Source organism: Erythrolamprus reginae, chromosome Z (assembly GCF_031021105.1).
Source record: "Erythrolamprus reginae isolate rEryReg1 chromosome Z, rEryReg1.hap1, whole genome shotgun sequence".
Lineage (NCBI taxonomy): Eukaryota > Metazoa > Chordata > Lepidosauria > Squamata > Dipsadidae > Erythrolamprus > Erythrolamprus reginae.
The window spans coordinates 141,190,079-141,206,453 of record NC_091963.1 but is presented as its reverse complement, the minus strand read 5'-3'; the positions used below and the strand labels follow the sequence as shown (position 1 = coordinate 141,206,453).

Below are 16,375 nucleotides of genomic sequence, written 5' to 3'. Positions count from 1 at the left end.
ATAGATTCACTGTCAGATCACTCTAGGTGGGGTTTTTCCATCAGAATATATGTACAGGTGGTAAAGACTAGGAGTGTAAAACCCGAGGCCCAGGGGGACTGAATCTCATCCACAGATGCTTAGATCTGGCCATAGGGCCACTCTGGGAATAACGAAGTACTGGTCTCATTTTCATTAGTATTTCTACCCATAAAAATGGAGCACAGAAAAGCTCCTAAGCTCCATTTTCATTAGCAGAGGATGTCAGGACATTTAATTTTCATCTCAGCTGAAAATTAAGCTCAGGCGGGCCTGAGCTCCATTTATGCTGGCAGAGGATTGCAGGAAGCTGTTGCATCGAAAAATAGAACTTGGGAGACTGTTTTCATGGCAGAGTGCTCAGGCCACCACTTGAATGACATTAAGTTGCCCACACCCTGTCTGCCCACACAAAGCCCAGTCCCCCAAGGTCAGACACAACCCTGATGCAGCCTTCAATGAAATCAGGTTTGACACTGCTAGTAAAGACCAAGCTCATCCATTGATCATGCTAATGGATGAACTTAAGTTTCATTGAAGTAATCCTCTCCATCTAGTCTTTCTAGATCCTCAGTAATACTTAATACAACTAATAGAATATATATTTCAGAGACATTAAGCATAAGACAATGAAATTTCATGTATTTTTATCCCTGCTGTTCTTCTCAAAAACACATCCTAAAGTTCTGTCCCCGGGTCTATTTGACCCAGACCAAAAATTGTCCATTTTAAGTACTTATATTTGGTCTTTTTGAAAGCTTTTTTCACTTGGAAACTAGTTTGAACATTTCTGCACACAATGAAATGAAAATTGAACTGAAAAAATGGATGCTTATTGGTTTATTTTTGCTCATAAAAGGCGGCCCCCATGCTTATACTCAAATAGGCTTATACTCAAGTAGGCTATGGTGTTATATTCAAAAATAAACCGATAAGAATCAATTTTTTCAGTTAATTTATATTTTTCTTATGATCAGGAATGTTCAATTTTGTATATCAAACCTTTTGGGGGGAAATCCCTTGGAGATTTGTAGCCTAAAAAAATATAAACTGACACGAAATGCTCAAAAATGGGGGCGGGGGCATTTTGATCAAAATAAATCAATAAGCACCATTTTTTTCAGTTCATTTATATTTTTTTCTTATGTTCAGAAATATTCAAACTACCAATCACACACCAACTTTAGTAAAATTAAACACATTTTGCAGGCTAAACTATCTATAAATTGAAAAAAATATCGCAAAAAAATGAGCAAAATAAACCAATAAGCATAAGTTTTTTCAGTTCATTGTGTGCAGAAATTTTCAGACTACCTTTCAAATGATAACATTTTCAAATTGACCAAATAAAGAATTTTCTGACCGAGGAACAGAACTTTAGGGACTTTTTTTTCAGCAAGAAAGAAGCCCCCCACCCAAAAAAATTCTTATAGAGAGAACCCCTGAAATGATGCAAAGTCATGAAATTTCAAGTTCCAGATATGCAGGGAAATTTTTTTACAGGGGCTCAAACTTTAATTTCGGGTCTCACAGACCCGAACATAACAGCAGGGTTATATTACTGTCCTTTGATTTGTTTACTTTTTTTCCTGGACCTAAAAACAGTAAGCTGGATAAAGGATAAGCTATTGTCATCTCTAATATTCAGAATTTATTAGATTTAACAACAAATGGTCTATTTTCACTATGACATTTCCTGAATCAAGAGTTTTGAATTTATTCCTTGTGTCCTGCCTCCTTACCAGGGGGTGGGCTGCTGCCCAGATTGGTGGGGGGGATGCAGTGGGGTAGCAAAAATGGAGCTCCACCCCAGAGCACTCAATTTGCACTGAAAGATGTTGAAGGAAAATGCAGGACGTTTTCTCTGGGAAGCATTTAAAAACCTCAAAGCCAGCAATTCTGCTACAATCAAAAGTGTTTTGGAAAAGTATAAAGAGATAAGATCCGGAATTCATTCTATGTGATCTGGGTTTCTGCCTACTCCTCTTTTCCGAATGGCTATAGTATTTTCTAGAACAGAGGTCTTCATAGCTGACTGAAGAATTTTGGGAGTTGAAATTCACAAGTCTTAAAGTTGCCAAATTTGGGGACCCCTACTCTTGAAAATAAAATGAATAATGTTTGAAACCTAATGTTTCACTAGACACTTTGATTTTGCTTGGTAGTCTGATGAAAGGAGGGTTAAGACGGTTATGTGGAATGGAGCATTTTGGGATGTTCACTTAGGCTGTGAAAGTATTGCCTTTGAGTAAGTGATTATTTTGTGAGCGGCCATTTTAATCATGAAGGCACCTTTATGACAATTTTCAGAATGTGCTTTCAAAATTCTAAGTGCTCTTCTGCCGGCCATGGGCGAGGGGCGGGGAAGCCTCCTGCGGCGGAGACATTTGGGGTTTTGGCTGGGGGGGCAGGAGGTCCGGCGCTTCACCTCCCCTCCCAGCCAAAAAGGCAAAGCGGGGTAGCTCCCGAGCCACCGAAGGAGGCTTAACCCAGCCCCTCTCTCCCACCCATCGCCCGTATTCAGCAGAACTGCCTCCTGCCTCTCCCCGCTCTTCTGCTGGCCACGGGTGATGGGTGGGACAGAGGGGTGGGGTTAAGCCTCCTTTGGTGGCTGGGGAGCTGCCCAGCTTCACCTTTTTGGCTGGGAGGGGAGGTGAAGCACCGGACCTCCTGCCTCCCCCCCAGCCAAACACCCAAATGTCTCCACCCCAGGAGGCTCCCCCGCCCCTCGGCCGTGGCTGGCAGAAGAGCGCTCTTGCCTGGCAGGAGGCAAAGCACTGGGGTGGGAGTTGTCTGGACACCCCCCACCCCAGCGCTTCTCTTTCCATCAGGCAAAAGTGCTCAGGAGGCCATGGGTGAGGGGCAGGGAGGATCAGGAGGCTATGTTTCCTGCAGTGGATGATGTGGTGGGGACCTTTGGATTTGTGGCTGGGGGGAAGGTGAAGCGCTGGGGTGGGGTGGCCGGACCTCCTGCCTCCCCTCCCCAGCCAAAAACCCAAATGTCTCCGCTGTAGCAGCTGCTGCAACAGGCTCCCCCGCCCCTCGCCCGTGGCTGGCAGAAGAGTGCTCTTCCCCCCCCAGGCAAAGCACTGGGGTGAGGGGTGTCAGGATACCCCCCATCCCAGCGCTTCACTACCCATCAGGCAAAAGCGCTCAGGAGGTTACGGGTGAGGGGCAGGGAGGATCGGGAGGCTAAGTCTCCTGCAGCGGCTGGCTGCTGTGGTGGGGACCTTTGCGTTTTTGGCTGGGGGGGAAGGTGAAGTGCTGGGGTGGGGGGGAAGGTGAAGTGCTGCAGTGGGGTGGCCAGACCTCCTGCCTCCCCCCCAGCTCTTCACCTCCCATCGGGCAAGAGCGCTCGGGAGGCAGTTCTGCCAGCCACACGCGAGGGGCGGGGAGGATCGGGAGGCTAAAGCCTCCGCCGGCGGTGGCGGTAGCAAGGCTTTGGGTTTTTGGCTGTGGGTGGAGGCAGGAGGGCCGGCCTGACCCCCCCTCCAGCGCTTCACCTCCCACCATGCAGATGGATGAGGAAGGGATGGATGAGGACCAGGTGCTTTGGCTGGAGTCGCGAGGCGGGGAATCCCGGTGGGTGGGGAAACGAATGGAAAATCCAATTGGGGCAGTCAGAAGGCAGGGAAATCCCTCTGTCAGTAAGAGCGCATGCGCAGTAAGAGAGCCCGCGAACCCAGGCTCAGGTTCGTAAGACAGAAAGTGTTTTTAAGACAAGGCAAAGAAATCTTAATCCCCGGGTTCGTATCTTGAAAAGTTCGTATCACGAGGGGTTCGTATCATGAGGTACCACTGTACTTAACTCAAAGAGGAAATCAACTATAATGTTCTTTTTTCATTTAATTCAATGGAAATTAAATTCAAAAACAAGAGCAGGAATTAACACAGTGTTTTTACCTGCCTATCTGTAATTACCAAAATAATCATTATTATCTCTGCTTCTTGTCTGGCTGATATTCATGGCAGTACTAGCACAATTTTGTACCGAGACTAAGATATGTTGTTAATATCCATACATCATTCAGACAAGGTTTCTTCATGGCTGATGTAGCAAGAGCCCTTGCAATACCATTTCTGCTGAATAAATTGCCATTGAAGCCAAGACTCACATTTTCTTGAATTTTGTTGTATGCTTCAGTGAAAGATGTTCGAAAACAGAATGCTAATGTTAATGAAGCTATTATTGGTGGTGTTACCTTCTGTTGTATGCCAGTGTCCTGTCAGCGATGGGGCTACTCAGATACTTCTGCCAGTCCTTCATAGATATTATAATGCTGGAGATCTCAATATTGCTGGCATTACTTCTCAGAATTATGTGCTTTCACGCTCAGTAACATTTCACAAAGCTCCCTCACCTGAACTCTTTGATGATATCATGTAAGGATTTATTAGTTTATTTACTTAAATAAAACAATACAAAATGCACTATATATTCTTCAATTGGTTATTTTTATGTTGTTGTCATTTTGGTGGATTTATACATTGAAACAAGACTGACACAGACTTCAGAAAATAATCAGAACTGCAGAAAAAACAATTTATTTATTTGTTTTATTTTATTTATTGGATTTGTATGCCGCCCCTCTCCGTAGACTCGGGGCGGCTAACAACAGTGGTAAAAACAACATGTGACAATCCAATGCTAAAACAGCTAAAAACCCTTATTTTAAAAACCAATCATACATACAAACATACCATACATAAATTGTAGAAGCCTAGGGGGAAAGAATATCTCAGTTCCCCCATGCCTGATGGCAGAGGTGGGTTTTAAGGAGCTTGCTGCCAATCTGCCTTCCATTGAGGACCTGTATACTGCACAAGTCAAAAAGAGGGCAGGAAAAATATTGACTGACCCCTTGCAGATTTGTACAGAATGTACTTTCATCATTTTCCCAGAGTGGCATCTGCTTTGATTTTATTCAAAGACTACCCAAACAAGGGTTTTCTAATGCTATTGAAACCCTTGTGGAAGATGGGATTAAAACATACAAGATCATCAGCAGGAACACTTCCAATGTCTTAGTCATACATGGAGAACTACAAACCATGTCAGTTCTTATCCTACTGCTAGGAATGCCAGAATATCTTGGCATGGACAAACCCAAAGGAAAAGTCTGGATTATGACCGCTCAGATGGATTTTGTGTCTTATTCTTTTAAAAAACCTCATGACATAGACTTTATCCATGGTGCTATATCTTTTGCAGTTCACTCAAAGGATGTGTTAGCATTCCAGACCTTTATTCAGACCAGAAATCCCATCTCAGAAAAAGAGGATGGTTTTCTCCAGATCTTTTGGGAACATGCATTTGATTGTTCTCTACGCAAATCCAATTTAGACAACATGTCTGGGAGACCTTGCACTGGGAAGGAGAAACTGGAAAGTCTCCCTGGGACTCTTTTTGAAATGAAGATGACTGCTCACAGCTACAACATCTACAATGCAGTTCATGCTATAGCTCATGCTGTGCACTTCATGTATTTATCACAGTCCAAGAAGAGACAAATAGAAAAAAATGAGCATCAAAAGAGTCTCTTCAGTCAAGTCTCCTGGCAGGTAAAAACAAAATGGGAGAATGGTGCTATGACACAAAATAATTTACTAAAACTATAAATGACAAAGTGTAAGTTTTGAACCTAAAGTCAAAGTCTCTCTTGACTTTATATAAGAAGAAAAAATAAGCACATTTTTGAATTTTAAATGAAGGCGTTCAGATTGTGCAGCTAGCTGTCTTACAGGGATTTCACTATGATTTGCCCATGTTGTTGGGCTACAAAATATAGTCTGGCAATTAGAATCTAAGCCTATTCATTTGCTTTATTAATCTGAGTATATTAAGTACAGCTAAGCACAGAATTAGTCATTTTGCATTGTGATTTTGAAAGGGAAAATACTTTACACAGCTTAATATAACATCACAAATTCATTCTAAGATTAATAAAAGCAATTATCTCTGTATAAGATTACAAAGATAATAATGATAAAAGAGGAAGTTATCACATTCAAATGCCCCCTTTTCAGATAGGAAAGACACTCGAGATGCTCAATAAATAACTTAGTTATCCATGTCTCCTAATCCACTTGCATGTTCACATTATAATCAGTCGAAGACCTATCTACATACCTACTCAACTCAATAAATGAAGGACTCATGGCACACTAGAGATAAAAAATATTGTTTTTAAGAGTAGTGTAAAGTGTTTAGAGTTTAGAGTAGTATAGATTCATAATATGAGCAAACCGATTAGTCCAAGCCACCAAATTTAAACAAATTATATTTAATCTACCTTTTTTTGAGCAAGAAATTGTTGTTATTCTGTTATGTTATGTTATGTTATGGTATGTTATGGTATGGTATGGTATGGTATGGTATGGTATGGTATGGTATGGTATTGTATGTTATCTTATCTTATCTTATCTTATCATTTATAAATTTTAATCCACTTATTGAGTCCCTTACAAGAACGTAGGATAGACACGTGCAGATGTTTCATGGTGTTAAAGATATCATCATAGGGAGAGGGGTGGGGTCAATGGTCGCAGTGCCACGGGGCTCCCTCACTCTCATGAGGGAAGCCCCAAATCCCCACTGTCCGGGGATCGCGGTTCTTTTGAACAGGGCCCAATCCTCCTTGCAGGGGATGCTACTGGAGGCTTGGTTTGGGGCCAGCATGCCACACCAGGCAAACTGGCTTTGTCTCGCACCGGCAGTGGTGCGAGGTCCACCAGGCTACCATGCCTGGCAGACATTAGCCGCAAACGACTTCGCAACACAGGGATTGGAAACACCTGGAAAGAGAATGGATTTCAGCGATGGCGAGGTGAAAAACGCTTAAGCAGAGTGCTGTTGAGTGCGGAGGGTTGGCAAGAACTTAAAACGGACTGTTTCTTACTTTTTTTTATTTGTGAAGTGGAAATGCCTGTAATTTGTGTGGAAGCAGCTGATTGGCTATGGGGCAATTAGTGGAAAGCTTTAAAGTCATAGCAATTGCCCAGTTATTATTCTTTTTTGGGGGGGATGAATTCTAAGTAATTTAAAGATTTGGAGCTTGAATCGGGATTTTTTTCTTTTAATTTATTGAGGCAAAACTACTGTGGCACTTCCGACTTCAGACTGACCGAATTCTGAAGCACAACACACCAGACATCCTGATTGTGGAGAAAAAGAAAGTATGGATCATCGACATCGCAATCCCAGGGGATAGAAGAATTGAGGAGAAGCAGCTAGAGAAATTAGTGAAATACGAAGATCTAAAAATCGAGCTGCAACGACTCTGGCATAAGCCAGTGAAAGTGGTCCCACTGGTCCTTGGCACTCTGGGTGCACTGCCAAAGGATCTCAGCGGACATTTGAAAACCATCAGAATTGAAAAGATCTCCATCTGTCATTTGAAAGGCCGCTTTACTGGGATCGACACACATAGTTCGCTGCTACATCACGCAGTCCTAGGCGCTTGGGAAGCACCCGACTGGTGATGAAATACAAAATCCAGCATAGTGATCTCATTTGCTGTATTGTGTTGACATAATAATAATAATAATAATAATAATAATAATAATAATAATAATAACAACAACAATAATGATGATAATAATAATAATAATGATGATGATGATGATGATGATGATAATAATAATAATAATAATAATATTCATCAGTTGAATATAATTCCCACATGATTTCCTATTTAATCTTGATTATTTATTGATTGTTGTTTCTATTTCCCCATTATAAATATTATTTTTATCCAATATACTAAAGTTCCTCATTATTTTTAATTTATAGAATGTTATTTATTTATTTATTTATTTATTTATTTATTTATTTATTTATTTATTTATTTATTTATTTATTTATTTGGATTTGGATTTGGATTTGGATTTGGATTTGGATTTGGATTTGGATTTGGATGCTGCCCCTCTCTGAGAACTCGGGGTGGCTCACAACATATTAATGTTGTATATGAAATTATGTGTGTGCGTCTGACTGTCCATCCTCTCTCCATCCATCTTCTTTTTTGCATTTTTGTTTCAGTTTCAGCTCTACCCCTTTTTGAGAAAAGTTTCATTCAACAATAGCGTTGGTGACATTATTTCTTTTAATCAAAATGGTGAACAGATAGTTGGATTTGATATTATAAACTGGGTAACTTTCCCAAACCAGTCTTTTTGTAGAGTCAAAGTTGGAATGATAGACCCACATGCTTCATCCAAAAGTGCATTTCTCATTGATGACATTCAGATTGTGTGGCCTGCCAGGTTTACCCAGGTAAGTATGCATCTGTTTAGATGTTTTCAGACATTACTGAAAAGTTAGAACATTTATTTATTTCTGAACTGCTTATCTCTGTTAAGACTGCCTACATAACCTTGGGTTCTGTCGGGGTGGTGCAGCAGGTAGAGTGCTGTACTGCAGGCCACTAAAGCTGACTGTAGATCTGTAGATCAGCGGTTTAAATCTCAACACCGGCTCCAGGTTGACTCAGCCTTCCATCCTTCTGAGTTGGGTAAAATGCGGACTCGGATTGTGGGGGCAATATGCTGGCTCTGTTAAAAAGTGCTATTGCTAAAATGTTGTAAGCTGTCCTGCGTCTAAGGAGAAGGGTGGCATAAAAATTGAATGAATGAATGAATGAATGAATGAATGAATGAATGTTAAAATATAAAAAATATGATATGTAAAAAGATAGCAATATACAAGGAAGCAAGAGTAATTAAACATATTCAAATTAAATAAGAAGGGAAAGGAGGGGCAAGGGACTAATCAGCAACATGATTCTGTGCTCCCTGCACGATGCCACAGAGTTACTCATATTTGTAAGGCTTGTTTTAACTCATGTTCGGAAGTCTCCCTTGGGGCTGGGGGGATGATATTCCACAGGGCAGGATAATAGAAAAGAAGACTCTTATTCTAGATCCAGTCCCTGAGAGTTCTTTAACTGAGTGACTGACTGATGTAAAGGGATGAACATGATCCTATAGGTAGCCTGGTCATAAAGCTATAAGGCTTTATAGCTCACAAATATCAACTTTTAAATTTATTTTTTATTTATTTGGTCAAACACATATAAGATAACAGATATACTGTAGGTATAAACAGATTGTGAATACAGGATAAGGATACACATACATAGGAACATTAGGACAAGTATAATCGGCTCATTGATGAACTTATGCATGCCCCTTAAAGACCTCTTAGGAATGGTGTGAGGTAGATAATATAAGATTAAATAGATAATCTAAGTAGAAGTAGATAATCTAAGGTTAAAGTTTTGGGGATTTAGAGAAGAAACCATAGAGTGAGGTAGTATATTCCAGGCATTGACTACTCTGTTGTTGAAGTCGTCTTTTCTGCAATTGAGGTTGTAGCAGTTTACCTTAAGTTTGTATCTATTGTGTCCTCGAGTACCATTGCAGCTGAAGCTGAAGTAGTCATTGATAGGAAGGATGTTGTAGCAGAAACCTTTGTGCACTACGCTTAGGTCATATCGAAGATGGCATAATTCTAAATTGTTTAATCCCAAAACATCTATCTTTGTCGCACAAGATATTTTGTGGGAAGCAGAGAAATAACAAACAAACATTCCAAAACCAACCAAACCAAACCAAGCAGGGAAACTTACTGTCACCTATAAACATAATGTATTGGTGCTTGCCCTAATATTAGGCAGAACAAGACTTTGATTCACATTGAAACACATCTACCTAAATTTCTATCCCCAGTTCTCTTCTCTTGATGAACACAAATCATCAACAATTGTATGTTCAACAATTTAGACTCTGGCCTCTTGAGTGACTGCAGTAAGGTAGGAGGATGGTAAACAGAGTCATGCTATTATCATAATAAAACTAGGAAGATAGTACTGCATTTATAACTCTCACTGTTTTTCTGGATAGATTTCAAAGATCTGTCTTTGCAAATATACAAAGCATTTGTCAAACTCACCACAGAACATGATTATCATAATCATATTTTCAGAAGATGAAATATGGCAAAATGTATTTGATTTTCTTGGGGTTTTATTTAGAGACAAGTTGTAATAAGAATTGATGTTAAAGGACAAAACAATGGAAGAGTTATTTAAGCATTATGATTTCCAAATAATATACGAAACTATATTTAATACTGATTCCAAAGTTGCTAAAAAAAAATTCTGTTACATTTTACTTTTACTTTTATGTCTAGAGATATCCACTTTCATTGTGTAATGACAATTTCCAAGAGGGTTATAGTAAAAGGAAAAAAGAAGGGAAGCCATTTTGCTGTTATGATTGTTTTCCCTGTCCGGAAGGAAAGATATCAGATCATAAGGGTAAGATATATAAGAAGATTCTTCTATAGAACATCTAGCTGATATTTGCCTGGGATGGCTGAAATTATCTGTCATAACACCAATCCTTGGAATCAAACTTTTTGCAGAATTATATAGATGCTGCTCTGCCACATTGTCCCTGAAAAAGATGGGTGTTGCTTTAATGAATGTACAGGTTATTTTTTATTCTAACAAGGTGCAAAGCAGTTCCTCTGAATCAAATTTACCCTAACCAAAAATTGTAATGCACCAAATTGTGATAAAATTTTGTATTAGTTCTTGCATTAGTTCTAAGTAACACATTATAACCTGTAGCAATTCTGAAGGGTTATTCAGGAAAGCTGAGTTTGCTTTTCCATAGCAAGAAAAAACATTCTAAACTTCTGGGAGAACTTTTAGTTTGCTAGACAATATTTACAAAAATCATGTGACTATTCTGATGAGAGAAAATATGCATAATTCATGGGCTGTTGTGCATGGATTCAAATATATAATCACACTCTTTGCTCTATTAGAAAATTGGTGAGCTGAATGATTTATGGTGGATGTAACAGAGATATGAAACTCACTCCAACTGCTAAATTATGTTCCACCCCCCACCCACCAAATCTTGCACTGAAGAATAATAGAATAACATAGTTATAAGGCACCTTGGAAGTCTTCTGCGCATACACCTTACCCAGGCAGGAAGTCTTATACCATTTCAGACAAATGGTTTTCAATCTCTTCTTAAAAACTTCCAGTGTTGGAAGCATCTGAAGACTCCACTGAGTACTTTAAAGATGTAAAATATATTAGAATTAACAAAATCACTTGTTCAGCCATACAGGAAGGTCACGATGCATGACCCCAGGCGAACCCAATATTTCTGTTGCTAAGCAAGACATGTGGTTAACTGAATATTTTATTTATTTATTTATTCATTCATTCATTCATTCATTCATTCATCCAATACACAAATACATAGGAAGAAAAATAGACATGTAGTAACATATATAAGGGTAAAGTGAACTTAGAGGAGAGGATATATGAAAGAAAGAAAATATATATGATAAGTGAGAGAAAAGAAAGACAATTGGACAGGGGACGAAAGGCACACCAGTGCACTTATGTACGCCCCTTACTGGCCTCTTAGGAACCTGGAGAGTCAATCGTGGAGAGTCTAAGGGAGAAATGTTGGGGCTTAGGGGTTGACACAATTGAGTCTGGCAATGAGTTCCATGCTTCAATAACTTGGTTGTTGAAATCATATTTTTTACAGTCAAGTTTGTAGCGGTTCGTATTAAGTTTGAATCTGTTGCGTGCTCTTGTGTTGTTGCGGTTGAAGCTGAAGTAGTCACTGCAATTGTAAAAGTAGAATTTGGTATGAATTTGATTTCCTTGCTTCTCAGAAGATCACAAAAGGTGATAACATGACCCCAAGATACTGCAAATGTTATAAATATGAGTAAGTTACCAAGCATCTGAGTTTTGATCAGTGACCATGAGGATACTACAAGAATCCCAAGTGAAAAAATGCTTCTAGGTCACTTTTTTCATTGTTGTAACTCTTAATGGTCATTAAACAAACTGTTGTGAATTGTGAACTACATGGTGATAGTCATACCAATGAAGTACATACATACACTTTACTATTACCTCAATTTTTGAAAAAAATCTGAGAAATATTTTAATATAAAACAGATTTGGGTAGATTCCACCATGTAGTAGTGGGTTTCAATTTGCTATTGGGAGTATGCGTGCATGCGGGGTGCTTCTGTGCATGCGCAGATTGTCCAGGTGGGTGGGTGGAACCTCCTGCTGCCACCACTACCATTTCACCTGATCCAAGCCACCCAGAACTAATTCCATGATATCTTTATTAAGCAACCAACTTTAACTGAACCTGTCTCAATTTCTCGTTCAAATTTGTACCAACTCAAGAGTACAATGATAATGCAATTCTGTAAGTTCTGTTGAGTTTCTCTGACAACCTGATCCATCTCTATATGATTGAGTGCATACGTTTCTTTTTCAGATGCAGACACATGTTACCCATGTTTGACAAATCAGTATCCAAATCCTCAACGACGTTTATGCATTCCAAAATCTTTCAATTTCTTATCTCTTAAAGAACATTTAGGGATGTCTTTGGCTGTTGTGGCTGTTTTCTTTTCTTTCCTGACTACCCTGGTGCTTTGGCTCTTTATTAAGCATCGAGACCTCGCAATAGTCAAGGCCAACAACCGGAGCCTCACTTACCTTCTTCTGATCTCTCTCCTGCTCTCCTTCATCTGTGCTTTATTGTTCATTGGGCCACCAGGGAAGATTACCTGTCTTCTTCGCCAAACTGTTTTTGGCATCATTTTTTCGCTAGCAGTTTCTTGTATATTGGCCAAAACCATAATTGTGGTTCTGGCCTTCGTGGCCACCAAACCTGGATCCAAGATAAGGAAATGGTTGGGGAAAAGGTTGACTTATTCCATTGTCCTTTCCTGTTTGCTTATTCAAATTATTATTTGTACTACATGGTTGACAACATTTCCTCCATATCCAGATGCTGATGTTTATACATTGAATACAGAGGTTATATTAGAATGTAATGAAGGCTCCTCTACCATGTTCTACTGTGTTCTGGGTTTCATGGGATTTCTAGCCATTGTCAGTTTTACTGTGGCTTTTTTAGCCAGAAAACTCCCAGACAGTTTTAACGAAGCTAAATTTATTACCTTTAGCATGCTGGTCTTTTGTAGTGTTTGGCTCTCATTCATTCCATCCTACCTGACTACCAAAGGAAAATACATGGTAGCCGTGGAGGTTTTTTCCATCTTGACCTCCAGTTTTGGGTTATTAGGATGATTTTTTTTCCCAAAATGTTTTATCATTTTGATGAAGCCTGATATAAAAATTGGAACATCTTTAACACAAAGCCACAGACCTGTGGTCATAGTGAAGGTAACAGTTTTCTAAAATGTTTGGAATACCCCTATTTTTGGAAATGGACCATTCCTGTTGTTTTCCCACCAATAGGACTGTATGGAGCATCACATTTGTGTGAGTGATAGGGTGGGGGTTTTTTTTAGCGGCATTTGAATTTGAGTTGCGGTTATTTTGGCTGCAGATGTTTCTTAACATATACATTTTTATAATGTTGGGACCAAGCTTTTCACGAAAAAGAGTGTGATTTGGTGATCCCAAATTCAAAGAAATTGTTCTAACATGGCATGTAGAAATAGAGAGTAATCTGAGTGAATCAAATTGTGATGAAAATTTTGTAACGGATGATGAGGAACTAGCCACTGCTGATTCTGACATTAGAGATGATAAGCATCCAATGAAATTGCTGACCAGGTACAATCTACATCATGCAATAATTTTTATGGCAAGAGGAAATTCAAATGGTTCTCTGAACCCTTGAGAAGCAATAGATCCAGAACTACTAATCACAATATTGTAGTGCAATAACCTGGACTATGGCCAACTGCTGGAGGGATCATTATGACATCATGTCTGTAATAGTGTAGCTGAAATAGTAGATCTGTGGCTAAGGGTTAACTAGAAGGAATCAATAAAAGGAAAAATTTCAAATCCCTCAATTTGGAGATGGGTAAGGGAACTTCAGGATACACCCTACATATGATGCTGTTCTATAAATCTGAAAACCTATATTTTGTATTGAGTTATTTTGAGTGGGAATAGACAAGGTATAATAGTTTTCATTCCATTTATTATTTTCCAAATGTTGCTTAAGATGATTATCTGAAGGGTAGGGTGCATGTATGATGTTCTCCACTACAATTCATAATACTTCATAGACAAGTGAAAACCTACCATGAAGGCTGAGGAACCAAAATGGTTTTGGAAGGATGGAGCCTTTCACAATCCTATTTTATACAACCTACCAGGAATGTAATAATGTACCTATAGTGACAAGAGAAGATAGACAACAGTTTTGTTTTATATCCTTCCATAGACTAAATTCTACATTCTGCACATTAATGTTTCTAGAGGGCTGGGAAAATATTTACTGACCCCTCGCATCCTGGATATAAACTGTTTCCATCCCCTACCTTCAAAATGTCACTACAGAGCACTGCACATGAAGACAACTAGACACAAGAGCAGTTTTTTTCTCGAGTGGCATCACTCTGCTAAACAAATAATTCCCTTAACACTGTCAAACTATTTACTAAGTCTGTACTACTATTACTAATAGTTTTTTCTCATCATTCCTACTACCCATTTTCTCTCACTTATGACTGTTATGACTGTAACTTGTTGCTTGTATCCTTAAGATTTTTATTAATATTGATTGTTTCCTCATTGCTTATTTTACCCCTATGTCAATGGTTAAGTGTTGTACCTCATGATTCTTGTCAAATGTATATATTATTTTATGTACACTGAGAACGTATGCACCAAGGGCAAATTCCTTGTGTGTCTAATCACACTTGGCCAATAAAGAATTCTATTCTGTTCTGTTCTGTTCTATTCTATTCTATTCTATTCTATTCTATTCTTTTCTACTCTACTCTACTCTACTCTACTCTACTCTATTCTATTCTATACATACTGTAGGTTGCAGAGAAGGAGGCAATATCAAATGTTAATTCAGTTTTAGAAGGAACATAAGGGCAGTGTGGAAAATAAATAATACTCTATCAACCTTAAATATAATAAATAAAATCTATGAAATTGCTGAAATGGATAAATTGACAATGGAAATTCAACAAAAAGATAATACAGAATTCTACCAGACGTGGAAAAGATGACCGAAAAAATATTTAAAACTTTAAACAATTACATTACAGTCAAATATCTAGCAATCTTGTTATCCTTTGTTATTCTTTTATCATAAAATACTGGATATAAGAGTGAAATATACATGACCAAGTTTCTTTTAAATATATGAATATAGTAAACAATAGTGAAAGCTGTAGCAGCAACAATGCTAACTTGCAGGCTGGCAAATATATGTTTATATATATGTATGTATGTATGTATGCATGTATGTATGTATGTATGTATGTATGTATGTATGTATGTATGTATATATTTGTATCACATGTTTTTGCTGAATTTTTAAAATTAAGGGAGACTAGGATAGTGCTATAAATTAACTGCCTTGAAATGGCCCTGGGTTGGGCCTAGAGGCAAAAAGGAGCTGTGACGTTCCTTCAATATATCAGGGTAATCCAACAGAAAAAACACATATATGTTTATATATATATAAATTTATATATAAATTTTATTTTTCTTTTTGTGTGTATTGTTGTATTGTTTTTTTCTCTGCATTGTATTTGTCCTGTCTTTGTTTTAGTGTAAATAATTAATAAAAACTATTTTAAAAAAACATTAAAAAAAGAATTCAATTAACAGCAATTCTATTCTGAAAACTCCACCCAGTCTTCTCATGTAACAACAGGACTCTGGGATACTCCACAATTCTATTCGTATTTCATATAATCAGTACAGCATATTTTCACACAAGGGATATTTGAGTGGGATATCTTTCAATGCTGGCACTGCACCACAAGTATCCTGACATTCAGCGAAACAGTGGACGTAATATGCTAGTGGCTAGAGCCTGCAAAGATCTGATTAGGTGTTAAGAGGTTCAGGCTCAACCCCAAAAAGACAGAATGGCTATGGATCTTCCCTCCCAATGGATAGATTCCATCTGTCCATCCTTGACTCTGGAGGGGGGGAATATTAACCCCTTGGAGCAGGTTCACAAATTGAGGGTCCTCCTAGACTCACAGCTGATATTAGAACAACATCCCTCACCTGAATCTTTGGAGGGGAGCCTTTGCACAGGTCTGCCTAGTTCACCAATTCGGGCCCTATTTTGATCAGGATGCTCTTCTCATAGTCACTCATGCCCTTATCAACTCGCGGCTCTACGTGGCACTATCCTTAAAAAGTGTTTGGAGACTACAACTATCCAGAACGCAGCCATGCAAGCTACTGTGGGTGTGCCTAAGTATACCCACATAACTCCAATACTCCACGAGCTGCACTGGTTACCGATTGGTCTCTAGAAGCAATTTAAGGTACTG

General features: G+C 38.8%; 1 protein-coding gene across 1 annotated transcript in view; it reads left to right on the top strand.

The window, feature by feature from the left end:
- The first annotated feature begins 4,168 nt into the window (after positions 1-4,168).
- The window catches only part of LOC139154206 (vomeronasal type-2 receptor 26-like), a 30,212-nt gene continuing 18,005 nt past the window's right edge, over positions 4,169-16,375 (top strand). The window contains exons 1-5 of the mRNA XM_070728637.1: positions 4,169-4,401; positions 4,950-5,580; positions 8,060-8,293; positions 10,211-10,337; positions 13,523-13,667. Coding sequence (XP_070584738.1) covers positions 4,169-4,401; positions 4,950-5,580; positions 8,060-8,293; positions 10,211-10,337; positions 13,523-13,667 — 1,370 coding nt within the window. The remainder of the gene's footprint in view (positions 4,402-4,949; positions 5,581-8,059; positions 8,294-10,210; positions 10,338-13,522; positions 13,668-16,375) is intronic.